Below are 19,182 nucleotides of genomic sequence, written 5' to 3' on the forward strand. Positions count from 1 at the left end.
ATGCAAATGGTACGGACCTTTTAAGGGGCTCTGTTCTTACCGGGGAAAGACAAGTCTTAAAAGTCCTACTTGTCGGAGGAAAGAGTACGAGACACCCAGGGTAAATGGTAAAGGAGTGTTTTGGTTAGAGAAGGAAAGTGCGATCGCAGAGTATAGATAGTTTACTCTTCACTCCATCAAAACAGTTTCATCTTTTACAAATTAAACTGTTAACAATAATTTTCCCACTCACCATTCCTTTTGATATTTGCCAAGAAAAGGACATCATGTCCTGCGGCGACAAAGAATCGACTTGATCTTGTTGTTCCTCCTTCAAAGACTGAGCGCTTTTAACATTTATGTCAATGCTGCTCTCTGCCTTCGAGAAAGCCACGTTGACTTCTTCAATGTCGTCAATATCAGGTTTAAGGTGCTGTTTGAATAATAATAATAATAATAATAATAATAATAATAGTAATAATAATAATAATAATAATAATAATAATAATAATAATAAAGTTTTACAATAATAAACTGTAAAACGCAGTTAATGGATCGTGACGTACTACACGTTACGGTCAGTCAAGGTCAACAATGCATGCATGCTGGCAATGTAATTCTACTGTGTTGCAACACTGTCTCATTTTTATTTCTTTCGCTTAATGCGGTTGGCTAAGGCCTTCAATGTTTCACAATGTTATCTCGTGATGCCTAGTTGCTTTACAGTACGTATTTTACTATTGGTTGTACATTGTACCTCATGTGTCTGTTAAGTTTATACCTTTGATGTAACACTTCATTCTCCTCGTGGTAGCATTGTAATAGTATCACAGTTATTTCGTTTCAATCGTTGTAAGTTTTTTTCCCACCCTCCCAGCCCTTTTTGTGAGAGACTTCTTGTTTTTGTTACAATAAATTTGGGACACTTCCCCTTTTGCGGTTCTCGGTTAAGTCTTGGTAGCGACTTCCCCCAAGCCTTTTGGCTTTATTTTTGCTTGTGTTTGTTATTTCTTTGCCTGCCAATACTCTTGTCCGATCCAGCACTAGCTTATGGTGCTGGGGAGATAAGTGAGGCTTTTAAGGGCACACGATATGTATCGACCTGCCAATACTCTTGTTCTGCCTGTAAGCGTAGTCCTGGGGAGACAAGTGAGGCTTTAAAAGGTCACGCAATTTTAGTCGCTTGTCACGCCAACCGCAGGGTATGTGTCCCCCATTACGCCAAACTTTGTGTTGTGTGTTTTGATTTATTACATAAGATATTTTGATGCGGAACAGAGACATTAATAATAAAAATAATAATAATTTGTTAATTTATATAGCGCATATTTCCATGTTCTGATCAATAGCGCTTTACATATTTAAGAGAAAATTGAAAAAAAAATACAGAATAGATAGAATAACTTAAAGGAGCTAATCTGGCGTGCGGGTTAAGGTAAAGGTAATGAGGCCTTATAGACCATTTCAATGGTAGTTTCTGTCGGCTGTCCATGGTTGCTCTGGAACAGGATTGTCGCTACATTATTAGCTATTTTGGAGCATTGTCGCCTGTCGCCAAAACCCCTTGGAAGGCCTCGGTAACGTAGTCATTTAGTTAGCTTTAGTTGATCATTAACTAGAAGTTGATAGCGAATTTAAAAAGCTGACGTTTCGAGCGCTAGTTCTTCGTCGGAGCAAGATCCAGGTGAAGGTCAAGTGAAACATAACTTACTCTGCCTGCATTTTTCTGGTTCAGTGATATTGGTAGGGTCGGCGGGCTTTCTTGCACGTCAACGTATGCGACTTTGGTGTCTTTTATCTGGAAGTCATAAATTAAGCAAATCGTGTGAAACGTAGAAAAAAAATTTATGAATTCGTCTTTGTAATGATTCTTTAGTGTTTCTTTTACAAAGTTCTCAGATCGCTGTGGATCGGGTAACTTAAACTTGGGAATTAGAAAAAGAAAATCATAGTATTGAATATTGCTTGGTCGATCCACCACATATAAATTATAAGTTATTAATAATCTAAGAGTCTAGAAAAGGCTAGTGCCATTTATGTTGAAATATCTCTATATTTGAACTGTTTTTGTCTAGAAATTAGCCGTCTGTAACTTTGAAGTCGGAGTACGTACAAATACCAATTTGAGCAACTCCTTGGCACAGCCCGAACAACTTCCATTTTTTGTTGTCCAATAAAATTAGGGAAAGAGCACTACGATATGTTGAGAGAGAAGGCTGGCTACATATCAATTCCTACGGTGTATTTTTGATCGAAAAAGGTCCTCTTTATGCAGACTCAGGCTACGCTAAAGCTTTTACCTTTTTTCTCCGCGCTCTCAGATAAGAGAGCAAGTCTCCTTGTGATGCAAACTCCACTATGAGGAAATTTGGAGAGGACTTGATGCAACAGCCAATCAGACTCACGATGTTCTTATGTGAGCCAACTGTTTTCATCAGATTAATCTCATCTAAGAAATCTTTCTTCTGATCAGGAGTGGCATCCTCTGAAACGTTTAAGCAATAACTATTGATAACGGTTCAAAAGGTATAGCCGGAACAAGAGCCAATGCTTATACCGGTTTTCATGGGACGAAGCGACTAGGAAAACTGCTAGTTCTGGATGGGATGCTATTCCATCACACGACACCCGACAGCGGGTCACATTACTTAGCAGTTCGCTGGTACCTATGGAGGTAGGCACCTTGAGGGTAAAGTGTCTAACCTCTGCTGAAGACAGAAAAATGCTCCAGACCGAGGTTGTAAACGTACTGCTCGATATGGAGCTCAACAGACTTACCCGTATAAATAAGTCTCTTGATTGGAGTTAGTATTTTTTGGTGTTAAGGTTGAGAAGGGTGTATTGTTTAATGTGACGAGCGTGGGGCAACGAAAAAAATCTAAGTCCCCGACGGGAAGCGAACCCATTACATGATCCGAGCGCTCTATTCACTAAGAGAAACACATGGCGAGCAAGGCCATTTATTGATTTATATGTGACACGCGTCCTGTATACTGCGAGGATCAGCAATGTTGATAGCTATAGGGCTGTCCTGAATGTATGAATAGTCTCGGTACAACAAAAAAGTTAAAAAATCTTTCCCAGGTTACATAGCCTGCGAGTGCATAAGTCCTTTGTAACATACCTTGTAGCATCTTCACCGCTACAGTTATTGTCGATTTTGTTTTCTTCTTTAATGAAGGGACTTTCATGATTCCTTTATACACTTTACCAAAGGCACCATGACCGAGCTCTTCACATAAAGTGACGTCCTCTCTCTTCACTTCCCATTTACCATTTCTTTGACTTTTCTTTGGTAACCTGTTGCTATTCTTTTTCCTGCAATATCAATTTTTAAAGAATCAATCCTGGCTGTTTAAAAAGAGCTAAATATAATAATACACCATTAAAACAGTAAAACGTGATTAGTTAAGCCAGGTTTAACTAAATGAAAACCAGCAACAGAAGACTAAGGAACTGAATTTTACATAGGGTTCAAATAAAATAAAGTTGTAACTTTGAATTCCTCGTGTTAAATTTCGGTGAGGGTAAAAGGAGGAATGAGTTTGCGGAATGGCATGTGGCATGACTTGCGGAATGGCATAATTATGCGGAATGTAATTTACGCGGAATGACTCATTGAAATAAATTCTAATGAAAAGGGCGCCAAAATTTTAAAAGAGAAGCCGCCTTATTAAATCGCTGCTCTCTCAAACTATCAAGGACTGAGCAGTGCAGTATGGACAAGGAAACTTCCATAGCACAGCGTTGCAAAGATCATTTCAACGTTCAAATCACCGATTTACGCCGAATAGAACCAGAGAAAATATTTTAGCCACTTACCGTGACGCTTCCGAGGACTTGAAATATCGACTGTATACAGTGCGTTGCTGAAACAAGCGGCTAAATCTTGGCCGAGTAGTGAAAAAAAACTCTCGTCTATTTGCCTTAAAGAACAGAACGATATTCGTTCTAAAGCTACGTACTTCAAGGCAAGATAAACAAATTCAACCCATTTGAAGAAAAGTTTTTAAAAAGACAGTGCATTGAATGAAAGCAAGTTACCTGCCCGCGAAATAAGTGTGTGACCGTGTCACTGCTTTTTTCCAGGAACCGTTTTTTTTTTCTAAATCAAAACTTGCTAAGGGTGGAAAAAAGCTATTGGTTTCATTGATGACAACTACTTTTAGTTTATTTCTTTGCGGTAAAATTAAATGTATATTTAGCGGATGATTTTCTTTTCGTAAGAGAAAGCCAAGTATTCATAACAAGTAGGCAGTGATAATTACTCGCCGGATTCCTTATCGGAAAATCTGCAATGCGAGCTGGCTAGATTTGAAATACGATACTTGTTTTTTATACCATGCAGCCGGTGACTACATGAAAATTTCGTTCTACTCCATCGGCGGTCGGCTTTCGCTTTTTTAAGTTAGTGTTATGTCTTCCACTGAGTTTATATAGTCTTCGTAATGGCAGGGGAAAAGCTAGTCTTTTCGCAGCCCGGCGCTCGGGACAAACCGGGGAGCGTTGCGTGATTTCGGCCCGAGCGGCTGAGAAGGAGACCAACGAAAAGAAAGGCTAGTAGACTTTCAATGAAACAAATACGCCGTATTGTTCCAAATCTCTCTGCTTTGTATCCTGTACATTACTACATCGATCATTCAACACGTGATGGATAAGGACAAGTACCTTCAATCGATTGTCATCATGTTAACCCTCGAACGTACAAGCAAACTCATACCCCCATCATCGTACAAGGGGGGGGGGGGGGGGTGGATGGAACCCCTCCCCGGAGTTTTCGTTATATTAAGGCGTAGCGAAATTATTTTGCTCTGAGAAGAAAGCCCTTAGCTTTCTCTACAAGATGACATAATTTTTATTGGCTGTGACGTCATATAACGTCACGTGACGTCATAAGAGCCGCCATCTTGGATCCGCCATCTTGGATTTCAACATTTTCTTAAAAAGTCACAAAATAACGGAAATTGATGCAAAATCAAGCTAGAATGCTTATGGAATGTAAAAATAAACAAATTTTACACTTCTGCTTGAAAAAACTGGAAAAAATCAAGAAAAATGTTAAAAATGACGATTTTTGGCAAGACCTGCTTGTATTTATGACGTTTCCATGGCAACGTCATATACCATGGACACATGGTTGACATATCAAAATTTCCGCAAAGGATGAATGAACAGCTACCTAAAGTTTCAGCATTGTAGGGTAAATGGTTTTTTCTAAATTGGGAAAAAACCTTACGGAAGGGGGGTGGCATCCATCCCCCCCCCCCCCTTGTACGTCCGAGGGTTAAGACTGTTTTAACAGTAATAAATAATGCGCCTGCTCTTAAAAATTGGCGCGCTTTTCAATATAATTTATGTCAATGAGTCATTCCGCGTAAATTACATTCTGCATAATTATGCCATTCCGCAAGTCATGCCACATGCCATTCCACAAACTCATTCCTCCTTTTACCCTCACCGGTTAAATTTAGGGTCAAAAAACGTAAGTTAGAAACTTCAGCTGACAATTCAGAAAACAATTTTGAACTGTGTTTTACTAAACATCTTTTAAACATGTTTTAGCTCTGGTGTGAATGGGGTATTAGTTAATGAATTTTTTTAAAAAAGTAAGGTCAGTTTGCTTGCATATAGACCTGTTGGTTACTTTAACAAACTATAGAAATAATGTTAAGATTAGTGAAACCTTTTATCTCTCCTTCTCTTCCAAATGTAGCAAGGAACAGCTAGTCCAATGATCACAGCCGTCACACCACCCCCAAGAGCTATCACCACGATCACTGACGTAGATAACCCTTTTGTGTCCGTGCTGTTAGGATCACGTGTATTACCAGGGGCTTTTGTAGGTTTGGAAGCATTTTGAGTAGGGCTAATTACTATTGTTGAGGAATCGATCGAGCTGGTTGGAACCAGATTGACAGATGCTTAAATAAAGAATCAAAAATTGTTTTTAAATTAAAATCTATGCAATGTTATGTACAATCATTTACTATTTTGTAACAATTGTTTACTGTTAAAGGCAGTGCTGTTGATTTTAACTTTGTGCATGGGAAGCTATAAGAAGGCTATAGAAACTAAAAAGCAATCATGAAGGCATGGAATAAATATGAAAAAACATTTTACCGTTTGGTGTGGTCGTTTTGTTTCCTGTTGAAAAACAACAGAATTCAACATTAAAACAGTATGCAAAAATACAGACGGTGGCTGCCAATTCCAATAGGTATGTAATGCCCACGTGTGGGTTTACAAAAATGCAAATTTATTATGATTAAATCAGTAAGCCTAATACTTGTATTCTTGCTTGTAAACCGACAGATTTTTTTGTCCTTTTTTGTATTGGTCACACTTCGTGCAAGCCCACACATAAACTTTGAAAAAAAAAAAAGAGCAGGAACGTTGTGTTCAACAAACAACTAAGGCAATGAAAAGAAGGAGAAACTTAAAAAAGAAACCTTTTTAAGATGAAGAGTTTCAGAACATTATCATCAAGCAACTGAATGAAAGAGTTTTTAGAGATTGAGATGTTAAAGACTTTCATATAATGTCGCGCTGCTCAAGTTAATGTCGCAATATTTTGGATGGGTAACTGGTGGCTTAAACGTGAAAAAGGCTCAGTCTCAGAATACCAAATTTGCTCTAAACAATGCATGCTGATCAGTATTATCGATATTTCCTTTCAGGTTTGAAGACGATTTTTGATCTAATTTTCTCATATTTCCACTCTGCTGTAAAAGTCAAACTGTTGGAATAATTCTCTCTGTACTTACCAACTGGGACAGCAGTGAAATGCAACAGAAATCCCTTTTCTTGAATATTTTCATCTGAGTAAAATTTGATCACGACGTATTTGCCATTTACAAGAACTGATTCTCCAGTCTTTTCACCACAGTACACACCATATTTGTTGTTTTGGTCATTATCAATCTTCACATAGTCAAACCTAAAAAGCCAAGATAAATTAAAGAATTTTTGGAGGATCAGAAAAGCTTTTATTAAAGCCAAAAGCCCGTCCAAACGTGTGGGCATTTAACTCGGATTTTCCTACTCGCCATGAAATGCGTGCTAGTATGTCAAAGGGTACCCCTCTCCACCTCTTCCAATTCCGAGCGTTTTGCCCATTTAATAGGCTAAACTCGACATATAAAATTATAACTTGGCTCCTGGGCTAAGGAAAAAAAAAGAAATTATTTATCCATTTCACGACCTCGATAAGATTTCTTTTGTTTTATTACCCTAAACATCGAAACAAAGTTAGCATTTTAATATATAGCGCCATTACGTCATTTATTATACACAGCGGTTTCTGTTGGCGCGCATGCGCCTGAGCTTTGTCTGTTCCATGTGCTCGCTTGAGCTGACTGTATGTTTTGAATAAACCTTCGAGTAAACGCAGAGTTTATCCTTTACTGGCGTGGTGGCAGCGCTTTACCCACGCCTCGAATTCACAAACACAAGTGTGGACTACGGATCCTGCTCTAGCAAGTTCTGTCGCCAACTTTCGAAGGAAGTAATCGTTTCAACCTTTGTTAATTGCCACTGTTTGGGAGCTCGAGCCGAGGCGGCCATGTTGGAAAGTTCAGTTCGCTCGCTTGAAATTACGGCTATGAAATGTTGGAATTACCTTGTTTTGGAGTAGATGTCGCAAAAGCAAACCGCCGCAAACCCGCGTAGGGGCCTTACCAACGATGGCACTACTGTCCCTGAAGCCGAGCGACTAACTGCGGTCCAGAAGAACGCCCACCTCGACTTACTACTCGGCCAGATAGCCAACTTCTGTCCCGTAATCTCTAGGAACTCTATTGTTAAGCATTCAACCTCACTAAAGGACATATGGCAGAAAATCCGCCAACATTATGGTTTCCAGTCCACCGGCGCACATTTTCTTGATTTGGCCAGTATACGCCTTCAACCAGATGAGCGACCCGAGGACTTGTTCCAACGTCTTATGGCTTTCTTTGAGGACAACCTCCTTTCTGTTCACGGCGGCTTAACACACCATGGAGATGCTGTAACTTCTGATGAAGTTCTCTCCCCCACCCTAGAGAACACAGTCGTGGTTCTTTGGCTCCAGTTGATACACCCAGGATTACCCCTTCTAGTATGGCTCTGAGTTACGCAATAAGACCCTGGCTTCACTGAAACCTGAGATCTCTCAAGCCCTTGGATCTCTACTTGATGAGTTACGTAGCATCGAAGATACCAAAGCCATGCGTGTCGGCAATAGCTCACCAAGGCGCAATCCTAATAGTGTTCAGGGCCAACCCCGACGCCGCCCCTTCTTGTCCTGCATCCTCTGCAAGACTGCCGAGCGCCCACATACCACTCACAACCTGATGGATTGCCGTTACTTCCCTGATCGCGACCGTCGACCGTGGGCCCGGTCTCGCTTGGTGGTGGATGACCTCGAAGATGCTGGTGTTGATGAGTACGAGCCCCTTTGTGAGAGCAGCGACCTCGTAGCCCCACCAGTCCAGGGTGAAGAGCCTGCCGCCCTTAGCGTCAGCATAGTCCAATCACCTGTCCTTAACATGTTCTATCACGAACACCCTGTGCAGCTAACCCTGGACACCGGCGCCACCTCCAACATGATTCGCGCCTCCTCTGCCAAGCTATACGGCTTCCCGATCACCCCGGCCTCCCAAATGGCTCGGCAGGCTGATGGAGTAACCCCAATGGATGTCATTGGCGAAGTTCACTGCTCCCTTACCCGTAGTCAGCGGACCTTTGAGCTGGATGCCCTTGTCGTTCGTCAGCTGGACGTCGATATCCTAGCTGGTAACCCATTCATGGTCCGCAACGACATTGGTGTTCGTCCTGCCAAACGTCAGATTGCAATCGGTGGCTCTGAAATTATTAACTACAGTCTGCCCTCCCGGCATACTCATCAACCTAATGTGCGGCGTACACAGTCCTTCCTGCTGCGCAACCCAAATCGCACCGTTGTTCTTCCAGGTGAATATGTTCAGTTCAGTACTCCTCCTGACTCTGACCCGAACACCTTGTGGGCCCTTGAGCCCCGGATAGACTGCCCGTCTAACCTGCCACGTAAACCAGAAGATGCTTGGCCTCCACCACAGCAAATTCTCTCTGTGGATCACGCCGTTCGCGTCTCCAACACGACCGACTCCCCCATCCTTCTGAAGAGTGGTGAACAGCTATGCCAGGTTCGACACATTTTACCCGTTGACACCTCTGCCTCCACTGCGCCTACCACCGATCATGCAGCTGCCTCTCCTTCCCTAGCCTCCTGCAAGCCCTTTTCGCCCCATGTGATTCTCGACCCCGATGGGTGCCTTGATCAGGTCACTCGTGACAAGTTCAAGGCTGTCAATCTTGAGTTTGATGATGTCTTCAATCCATCCATCTCCAAGTACAATGGTGCAAGCGGCAAAATTGAGGCTGTCGTCAACATTGGGCCTACCCTCCCTCCTCAGCGCAAAGGCAGACTCCCACAGTACAACAGGAACACCCTCGAAGAATTACAAAACAAGTTTGACGAGCTCGAAGCTGCCGGTGTCTTTGCAAAACCTGAGCAAGTCAATGTCCATGTTGAGTACCTGAACACCTCGTTCCTAGTAAAGAAACCCAATGGCGGTAGCAGGCTTGTCACATCCTTCGGAGAAGTCGCTAAGTACAGCAAACCTCAACCCTCCTTAATGCCGAATGTTGATGGCGTACTGCGCGAGATAGGAAAGTGGAAGTACATGGTTGTCACTGATTTGCTCAAGTCATTCTATCAGATCCCCCTAGCAAACTCATCCATGAAATACTGTGGAGTCGCGACCCCGTTCAAAGGCATTCGTGTGTACACTCGTTCCGCCATGGGAATGCCTGGCTTCGAAACTTGCCTCGAGGAGCTGATGTCCAGAGTTCTGGGTGACCTCATTCAGGAGGGCTGTGTCGCGAAGATCGCTGACGACCTGTATGTCGGGGGAAACACCCCTATCGAGGTACTCAACAATTGGAGTAGAGTTCTTGCCCTTCTCCAAAAGAACAATCTTCGCTTGTCTGCCGCCAAAACAATCATCTGCCCCAAAAAGGCCACCGTACTGGGCTGGGTGTGGTCTAGTGGCATCCTACAAGCTAGCCCCCACAAGTTGGCTGCCTTATCCTCAGTGGAGCCTCCTTCGACAGTGCAAGGCCTACGCTCCTTTATCGGGGCGTACAAGGTCCTCAGCCGTGTGCTTCCAAGATTTGCGGAGCTGCTTGATCCCCTTGACCAAGTCACCGCAGGAAAGGATTCCAGAGAAAAAATCTCCTGGTCTGACGAGTTACTGCTGACCTTTAAAGCCGCTCAACATGCATTGAAAGACAACCGGACCATCACAATCCCCCGACCACAACATGCCTTATGGATTGTGACTGACGGCTCCGTCAAAAATAAAGGCATTGCAGCCACACTGTATGTACACCGACACGGTCAGCTGTTCTTAGCTGGATTTTTTAGTGCCAAGCTTCGCCGGCATCAAGTGACTTGGTTGCCCTGTGAAATTGAGGCCTTGGGTATTGGGGCTGCAATTAGACATTTTGCCCCCTATATCATTCAATCGCCCCACTCCACTGAGGTACTCACCGACAGCCGACCTTGTGTCCAAGCTTACGAAAAGCTCCAGAGAGGTGAATTCTCCGCCAGTTCCCGGGTACCCACCTTCCTGTCAACGCTCAGCCGCTATTCTGTCCACTTACGTCACATCGCTGGTGTTGAGAACCTACCCTCTGATTATGCAAGCAGACACCCCAAAGAATGTCTGGATTCTAGTTGTCAAATCTGCAAGTTCATTGTCGAGCTCGAAGATTCCGTTATTCGCAGCCTCTCCGTTAGTGATGTCCTCCAAGGCTCCGTCAAGATGCCCTTCACAAGCCGTGCTGCTTGGCAGGCTACCCAGCTGGAATGTCATCACCTCCGGAGGCCACACTCTCACCTTAGCCAAGGTACCCGACCTTCCAAGAAGGCCACCAACATCATTGATGTGAAACGCTACCTTAAGGACGTCGTAATTGCTGCTGACGGCCTTCTCGTTGTGCGAGACCATCAATCATTCCAACCTTCTCGTGAGCGACTAGTTGTTCCCCGCTCTGTCCTGGACGGCCTATTAACAGCTCTTCACATCCGCTTTTCTCACCCTTCAAAGTACCAAACCAAGCGTCTCTTCACCAGATACTTCTTCGCCCTAGATGTTGACAAGGCCATCGATCTTGTATCTTCCTCCTGTCACACCTGTCAGTCCTTAAAGTCAATCCCCAAACATTTCCAGCCCCAGTCATGTGAAGAAGCTCCTCGGTCCATTGGCGTTTCATTTGCTGCTGATGTTGCCCGGCGTCACCGCCAATTAATCCTTGTTTTACGAGAAACTGTCTCCTCGTACACTTTGACCACCCTTATCAAGAGCAAGAAACATGAGGATCTCCGCAATGCCATCATCGTCCTATGTTCCCAGCTGCGTTCCTTACAGGATGGTGGTACAACTGTCCGTGTTGACCCTGCTCCTGGTTTTTGTGCACTTGCCAACGACCCAATCCTCCACTCCCACGGAATCTCCTTGGAGATTGGCCGGGTCAGGAATCCAAATAAGAATCCTGTAGCTGAACGTGCCATTGAGGAGCTCAGTCTGGAACTCCTCAACTTGTCTCCCGAGGGAGGACCTGTGTCTGACGTGACACTCGCACTAGCCACTGCTAACACTAACTCCCGCATCCGCCGTGATGGCCTTTCGGCACGCGAGGTCTGGACTCAACGTGACCAGCTAACTGGCCAGCAGTTACCCATAGTTGACCGTCAACTCATCCTTAGTCAGCATTTTTCCCGCCAACAGAACCACACACCTAGTGCAAAATCTAAGGCGCGTGGCCGCACCGGAGTACCCTCAGCTGCTGTCTCTGTTGGTGACTTAGTCTTCTTGAAGGGTGACAAAGACAAACTAAAAGCTCGTGAGAAATACCTTGTCTCAGCGTCAGTGAGGACCTTTCATGTGAGCTACGGAAGTTCACCACCTCCCAGTTTCGCAGCAAAGTATACACTGTGCCTGTGTCCGAATGGTATCCCGTGGCACCTACAGTTCTTGCTCAGTCACCACAGGGTCCCATCCGTGGCCTTGACAAGCCCTCTCCCTCAGACTCTGATGAGGACAACGTCCCTGTTATGCCACCAACAAAACACTCCGCTGTTCCCGCACCTTCTCAAGTGGTTACTGCGCCTCCAGCCTACGACAAACCCACGGTTCCAGAACCTGTGCATGATGTTATACCTGTCCAGGAACTTCCTCCAGTTCCTACAGCCATTGTCCCCGCACCCTGCATTCCAGACTCCTCTCCAGTTCCTTCTGCTGCACCTCCACAGCCACCTGAACCTGCTGTTGTCATTTCCCCGAGAAGGTCTGGCCGCCAACGCCGTGCGCCGTTTTGGCACAACCCTGACTGGGTCTTAGAGTAACACTGACTGTGTCCCTTGCGTACAGTTATTCTACCCGTTTTATTTAGAAGGACAAGTCTAAGGGACAAGAGACTGCACCCGTTGTGCGTATGTTAGTTATGCTTGTTTTATTTAGAAGGACAAGTCTTAGGGACAAGAGACTGCACCCGTTGTGCGTGTGTTAGTTATGTTTAGAAGGGCAAATCTTTCATTGTTGTTGCTATTCTAGCCCTGTATGTTACTATACATAGTTTTGCATGTTCATTCAGTTTACTTCTGTGCTTGCCCGCTAGGCCACAGAAAGACAGTCAAGAGGCAACCACGCCATTACGTCATTTATTATACACAGCGGTTTCTGTTGGCGCGCATGCGCCTGAGCTTTGTCTTTTCCATGTGCTCGCTTGAGCTGGCTGTATGTTTTGAATAAACCTTCGAGTAAACGCAGAGTTTATCCTTTACTGGCGTAGAAATAAGTCTATTCAATAGGGTTCGGTAAAACGCTCTTCAATGGTGCTGTGAGTTGTATTAGTATAGGTAATTACATGATTTCGAGTGCAATTTGGGATAAATCAGCACAATTTGCACTCGCCCCACCTACGGGCTCGTGCAATTTGACAAAGGACCTTACGGTAGCTGCTTTATGTTCAGTTGCCTTCGCCGGATTTTTCCGTAGTATTTAGTTACATAAGATTGTTCCCAGCCATATTGATTTTTTTAGTGAGTACATAACGATGTTTGTGCCTCGAAGCAAGACCGAACTTTACAGGGAGGGTTAACTATGTCTATATCATTTAATCGGGAACTCGATACTGCCCCATTAGTGTTCTAAGAAGGCATATGAATTTATTTGGTATTGATGCTAATAGTAATCTCCCTTTGCTATAGACCACTTGTTTTTCACAGGAGCAACGCAGTTATACGCTAAGAGATGGAAGAAATCTCCTATATGTCATGCAGGGAAATTCTTAGGTTTCAACCCGGACGACTACGGTATCCATAGCTTTAAGCTCCGTGGGGATAACACCCGTTCTTTGTAACAGCAAATCGGTTCCGAAATGCACTTGAAAGTACATGGCAAATGGAAGACAGATCCTACCAAAGAGTTGTAGGTCGAGGATAGCCTCGATAACAGGCTACAAGTAACAAAGTATTAAACACTTTAATTATGTTATCTAAGTTCTGATATTTCTACCAGTAATTTATACTGAAATGTAACCACTCAATGTTTTTTCTTATTGTAAAAAAAAAGGTAGAAAAATGTTTCTTTCGTCAAGCTGTAAAACGTTTTAATAATGTATTAAACTGTCTGGATCCGCTTGCGAATCCTCGTGAAAAATTTACTAGTGCTGATTTATCCCAGATTGCACGACAAAATCATGTGATTACTATACTTGTTGATAATACACATGCAAAACTTTCACTGCAAGTGGATGACAAACAACACGAGTTCGGTCGCTCACCTTTCCGATTCGTTGTTAAAACATTACGAAGTTGGTGCGCTTTGTAAAATCCAGATACCGCTACAGAATTTTAAAGCTCTCTGTCATGCATTGCCAGGCACTTTTATTCTCATTCAGTAATACAGGTATGGGCTGAAATGTGAAACTTCAATTAGGAAATCTTTCTTCTTTACGAGCTGTCTTGTAAGAAAATTCTCGATTGGTAGTTTTCAGTAGTTTCGTAAAGCCTCTCTTGTGCTGCAGAAACGTCCAGTTGCTAGTACTTTGGTTTATATTATACTTATAACTTTCGTTAAATCGGTCGGCAAACTTTACCTTAACCGATTTGTTTTTGCTCTCTCCAAAGCCTCCAAGAGTGACCGCCATTTTGTTTTGGCGCGCTTTCCAACTTTCCTGTCAGTCAATTTAATTTCAACTTTCTGCATGCACTGTTTGGGATTAATTGACGTGCTGTCAGTAAATGAGCATGCTGAAATTTTTGCATGTGTATTATTTCTCCCTGAAATCCTGAACAGCAAATGCTACGCGTTTGCTGTTTAATGCCATGCGTCTCTCAACTGGGAAATTATCAGGGAATTATTGTGTATTATTTATCTAGTAGAAGGGTGCCTACCAGTAACCTAATTTGACCTATTATTTTGATAGATTGCTACAAATTTCGTGATTAGGATATACTCTGCTGTGTGATGCTAGATAATAAGGTTACTTACTCGCACTTTTTATCATCATCTTGAAGGTTTTCTTCCAGCTTAAAATACTTAAAGGAAACATTCATGGCCATGCCAGGTGGAATAGGAACTACATAAAGACAGTCTGTGCTGTTTGGATAGTTGTTTGGATATCCGGGACTTTTTAGCGTGTTTTTGACCACTGAGCCACAAACTATTAAAAGAAAAATCTATTTTTAAACTCTCGTTGCAACAAAGAACTCAACTTATATAAATAGTAACAACCAAATGAAAAATATAACACGGCAGCTGTATATACGTCCGTATATTCGGAAGCAATCTTAAAATGTTTGGAAATCTCTAGGTCATCCGAGAAAGACTTCGGCAATCTTCGGACGACTCTTTAGTCGTCGGTTTTTGTCGATTTGTTAGCGACCCATCAAATATTTTCAAAGTTTTGGGGTTGTGGGGATGTTTCGGAGGTGTTGAGGATTTATACGCCCAAACTCAAAATACAATTTAGTGACTTGAATAATAAAAGTTTAAAGGTAAATTACAAAGAGCAGATCAAGATACAGTAAAATCTGCGAGCAAGAACCTAATTTTTTTTAGAACCTGTTAGGCTAAAATTTGCCAGTTATACACCCTTTATATAAGAACCTCTTTAGCCGAAATTTGGGAAAAAGGTTCTTATTTTCTAAAATTGATTAAAAATGTTTACCTTTAGGGAAATAACATAAGTTGACATTCTTCATTCTAAATAAAATGGTATGTTAATTTCATATAAGGAAAACGCTGAATACCAGTAAAAATTCTATTAGCAGCAATGTAAATTTTTCTTCAGAAAATAAGAACGTATTAAGAATCTACGTAGCCTAAATTTGTACTAATTACAATTTATGTAAGAACCTGTTTAGGCTAACTTGGAAAAATGCAGTTTGTTACTCAGTCGCGAGTAGTAAAAGGATGGATGATTGACGCCCCTTTTTTGAGCAGCCATCCACTAAAAGTGAGCAGCTAGAATAAATTAATTTTGGATGACGTCATAATGGGGTGTGGCTTATGATTTAAAATGCGCGGGAATCTTTGGTGAGGTGAAATAAATTAAAATAAAATGCACGCGGGAATTTATGCAGCATAATTTATGCCTTGACGTCACGACACGATAAGTCTACTTGATTGATAGATTCACAGAATAGGGAACATAGTCTAGTTGAGAGCACTTGTTCCACTGCGGATCGAAGTGAGAGAATTTTATAAGAAGCTCCGTTTTTAAATTACTTAAGATATATTTCCTTACTAGAGGTTACTAGAGGTTTTTGAAGCTCAAATAGATTGAATAAATATTCACGATCGAGCAGACAGAGGCTTAACCATGCATTGTTCTCATACAAAGCCGGCGAACGCGCTTGAGTGACCACGGATATAAACATTATGATTTTAGCGGAACCGAATCGCCTATTATGTACAGAACGAGTCGCGTGAAGAAATATTAAAACTAATTGGTTGCACACACGGATTGTAAGTAAAAAACCCTTTTATTTCAATAGTTCAATTTAACGAATTACAATGATTTTCAGTGATTTTAAAAGTAAACACTGCGTTTTGAGCGGCGCGAAACTTAGACACTGAACACACAAATTGTAAATCAAGCAAAACTTTATTTACTTCGGTCGTTCGACACAACGTATCACAATGATGAAATTTAAGAATCGTCTTCGTCCTCGTCATTTCTAGGGGGATAGTATGTAATTTTAGAAGTCTCTTCGTTCTTGTGTATGATTGCTCCACAATCATAACATCGACGCAAACTGTGTTTTCCGTGCTTTCGTTCTAGCGGAATCTCGTGCTCGCATATAGGACAAATTTTACAGTTATCTTCCCAAAAACACTTAGGACATTTCATGACCGCAGTATCATATACATTCGGACCTTCGCAGTGTTGACATGGATTATGAGCTTTTGCGTTAAAGCTGAACTATCAGAATCGCTATTCTCAGTTTCTTCATCGCTGTCGCTGTCGCTCTCTTGAGATTCCTCAGGTCCAATACCCTCCTCAGAAGCTGTTTCCTCCTCTACGTTACTGTCAGTCGAGTTACCGTCGTCAACCTCTTCCTCTTTATCGCGATAGGCTTGTTCTTTTGGTAATATATCGCTTAGAATTTTCTTATTCTTTATCAAACGCTTATTAACCCCAAGCTCTAGCTCTGCAGTCCCTCCAGGAAGGTATTGAGTGCACGGGGTTTGGCTACATCATCGTTATGAGGAAGTAGAACATACTCAACCAGCTCTGAGATGTTTGTTACTGGTATTATACGTTGATTTCGGAGTAATTGTCCGCGGGGAGTCCAAAACAAGATATCTTTGGAGGTGGCCATACTATGCAGCAGTTCAGAAGCATATTTTCTTGAAACGGCTTTGGAGAGATTGTTTAAGACATCTTTTATACGGGGTTCTTCGATGTCACTCTCGTCATCAGAGGATATATTGTCTTCTTTTCCACTTTCCTCCTCTTCATCATCCCAGTTTACCTTTCTCTTCATATCGATAAGCACTTGTTAAAAGCAAGATACAAATGATCAATTTTTAGGATGCGGCTTTGCTTTTATAACATAAGAAGCCCCAAACTACTTATAATAGGGGTCAGCAATTCTTGAATAAAGCCTCCACCCTCTTGTACAAGAATTTGCTTCTTTGTCTTGAAGGGAACATTGGGTTCAGCGAGGTTGACTAGAGCATCCTTATATGGCATCAATTTACGCCTATCTTCTTCAGGGATCGGTATGTTTTCCGTGGGAACGTTATAAATAAGTTGCACTAATGCGTGCATCTGTTGTGGCGAGGCCGTCTTTAGAAGAAAGTGACGCTGATAAGAAGTACAGTCGGCTAAGAGTCGAAGAAAACCTCAATTGTTCTTTACTACACGAGACATAATCATAGAATGAACTAATGTTAGTAAGATATATCCTTTTATTGGTGGTGGTGGTGGTGGAGTTAAACAATAGAATTGTGGTGGTGGCGGTGGTGGTGGTGCTGGTGGTGGTGGATTTAAACAATAGATTGTGGTGGTGGTGGAGTTAAACAATAGAATTGTGGTGGTGGTGGAGTTAAACAATAGAATTGTGGTGGTGGTGGTGGTGGTGGAGTTAAACAATAGATTGTGGTGGTGGTGGTGGAGTTAAACAATAGAATTGTGGTGGTGGTGGAGTTAAACAATAGAATAATGTTTTATATGTAATATATAATTGTGAAACATTACACATTTTGTCAGTTCGTGTAAACCTTTCGTTCAGTTGACATGGGTTGGCCCTGTCCTATTTGTCAAAAAAATTTTCTAGGAAAGATAGCATGCAAAGACACATGAGCAGTAAACATAGCACTTCCGGTGTCCCTCCGTTTCAAGCTTTGTCGGTTTCTCCAGAAAAGTGTCAGCGGTTTCACCTGGAGCATCCGTTTACCTGTATGGTGGCGGGAATGACTGGTTCGGGAAAGACGATGTGGGTCAAATCTTTGTTGCAACAGGCTCACAAGACAATCCACCCACGTCCAGAGAGAGTTGTTTGGTGTTATTCTCAATGGCAACCTGCCTATCGCGAGTTATTGTTGACGATACCCGGAATTGAATTCATCAAGGGTATACCCTCAACTCTTGAACAAGATTCCTTCTTTGATGTTAATATACGAAACTTGATTGTCATTGATGACCAAATGATTGAAGCTGGGAGTGATAATCGGATCGTGAACCTGTTCACAAAGGGTTCGCATCATCGAAACTTGAGTGTCGTATACATTGTGCAAAACCTATTCCATCAAGGCAAAGGTAACAGAAGCATCAGCTTAAACAGCCATTACTTGGTCCTTTTCAAGAATCCCCGCGACAAGCTACAGATTTTAACCCTAGCGAAACAAATGTATCCTGGAGAAACTGCTTGGTTTATAAAACAGTACGAAGAAGCGGTGCGGAGACCGTTTGGTTATCTGTTTATTGACCTTAAGCCAACCACTCAAGAGAGTTGCAGATTGCGAACAAATGTATTACCCGGTGAAGAACGATTCGATAACGGGGAAGAAGAAGGTAGCGTTTCTAAAGAACTCCTGCAATATCTCAAGCAGCAAAACCTGATGGCTGCCCCAGTAATTCCGGAGATGCAACGCTTGCAGAATAATATGGATGGCCTTCTATTCCGTAATGACCTTCGAGAAGACGAAAAAGCTAGGCAGTATATGCAGCTACAAAACAGGTTTCTGACATACAAACACCAGCTTAATTCTATACCTGAGGCAACAAAGTGGGCCGAACCCCAAGAGAAGAAACAAATATCTACCACAGAGAATTTACCAACAGTACCAACTCCGAGTTCAGAACTGGCGACAGTACCAGCCACTCCAGTTCAAGCACCAGAACCACAAGTAATTACTTCCATGGCAACCTCCACTCCGTTACTCCCCTCCCCTCCCCCATCGATCTTGACCCCTCCTCCCACAGTGGAAATGTCCCCACCTAAAAAGCGTAAACGCCCGCAAATTCGGTTAGTAAATTATTTAGATGATAAACCGAAGAGGCCTTCTAGACAATCACGGCGTTTACACAGAACCTCACCTTACAAATATTCCAAGGGACATGAAGACGATTACTAAATGTCATCATTGTGATACGTTGTGTCGAACG

At 42.5% G+C, this 19,182-nt stretch overlaps 2 protein-coding genes across 2 annotated transcripts in view; both read right to left on the minus strand.

The window, feature by feature from the left end:
- Positions 1–19,182, minus strand: part of LOC144646401 (uncharacterized) — a 59,095-nt gene that overhangs the window by 23,425 nt on the left and 16,488 nt on the right. The gene's annotated exons all lie outside the window — the stretch shown is intronic.
- The window catches only part of LOC144646418 (uncharacterized), a 37,717-nt gene that overhangs the window by 3,797 nt on the left and 14,738 nt on the right, over positions 1–19,182 (minus strand). Inside the window, exons 3-10 of the mRNA XM_078506006.1 lie at positions 14,556–14,727; positions 6,744–6,916; positions 6,100–6,123; positions 5,663–5,900; positions 3,104–3,297; positions 2,280–2,464; positions 1,691–1,777; positions 233–412 (exon numbers count right to left, since the gene is read on the minus strand). Of these exons, the coding sequence (XP_078362132.1) occupies positions 233–412; positions 1,691–1,777; positions 2,280–2,464; positions 3,104–3,297; positions 5,663–5,900; positions 6,100–6,123; positions 6,744–6,916; positions 14,556–14,727 (1,253 nt within the window). The remainder of the gene's footprint in view (positions 1–232; positions 413–1,690; positions 1,778–2,279; positions 2,465–3,103; positions 3,298–5,662; positions 5,901–6,099; positions 6,124–6,743; positions 6,917–14,555; positions 14,728–19,182) is intronic.

This window comes from Oculina patagonica, chromosome 3, assembly GCF_052425735.1.
Source record: "Oculina patagonica isolate OP01 chromosome 3, crgOcupat, whole genome shotgun sequence".
In the NCBI taxonomy this organism is placed as follows: domain Eukaryota; kingdom Metazoa; phylum Cnidaria; class Anthozoa; order Scleractinia; family Oculinidae; genus Oculina; species Oculina patagonica.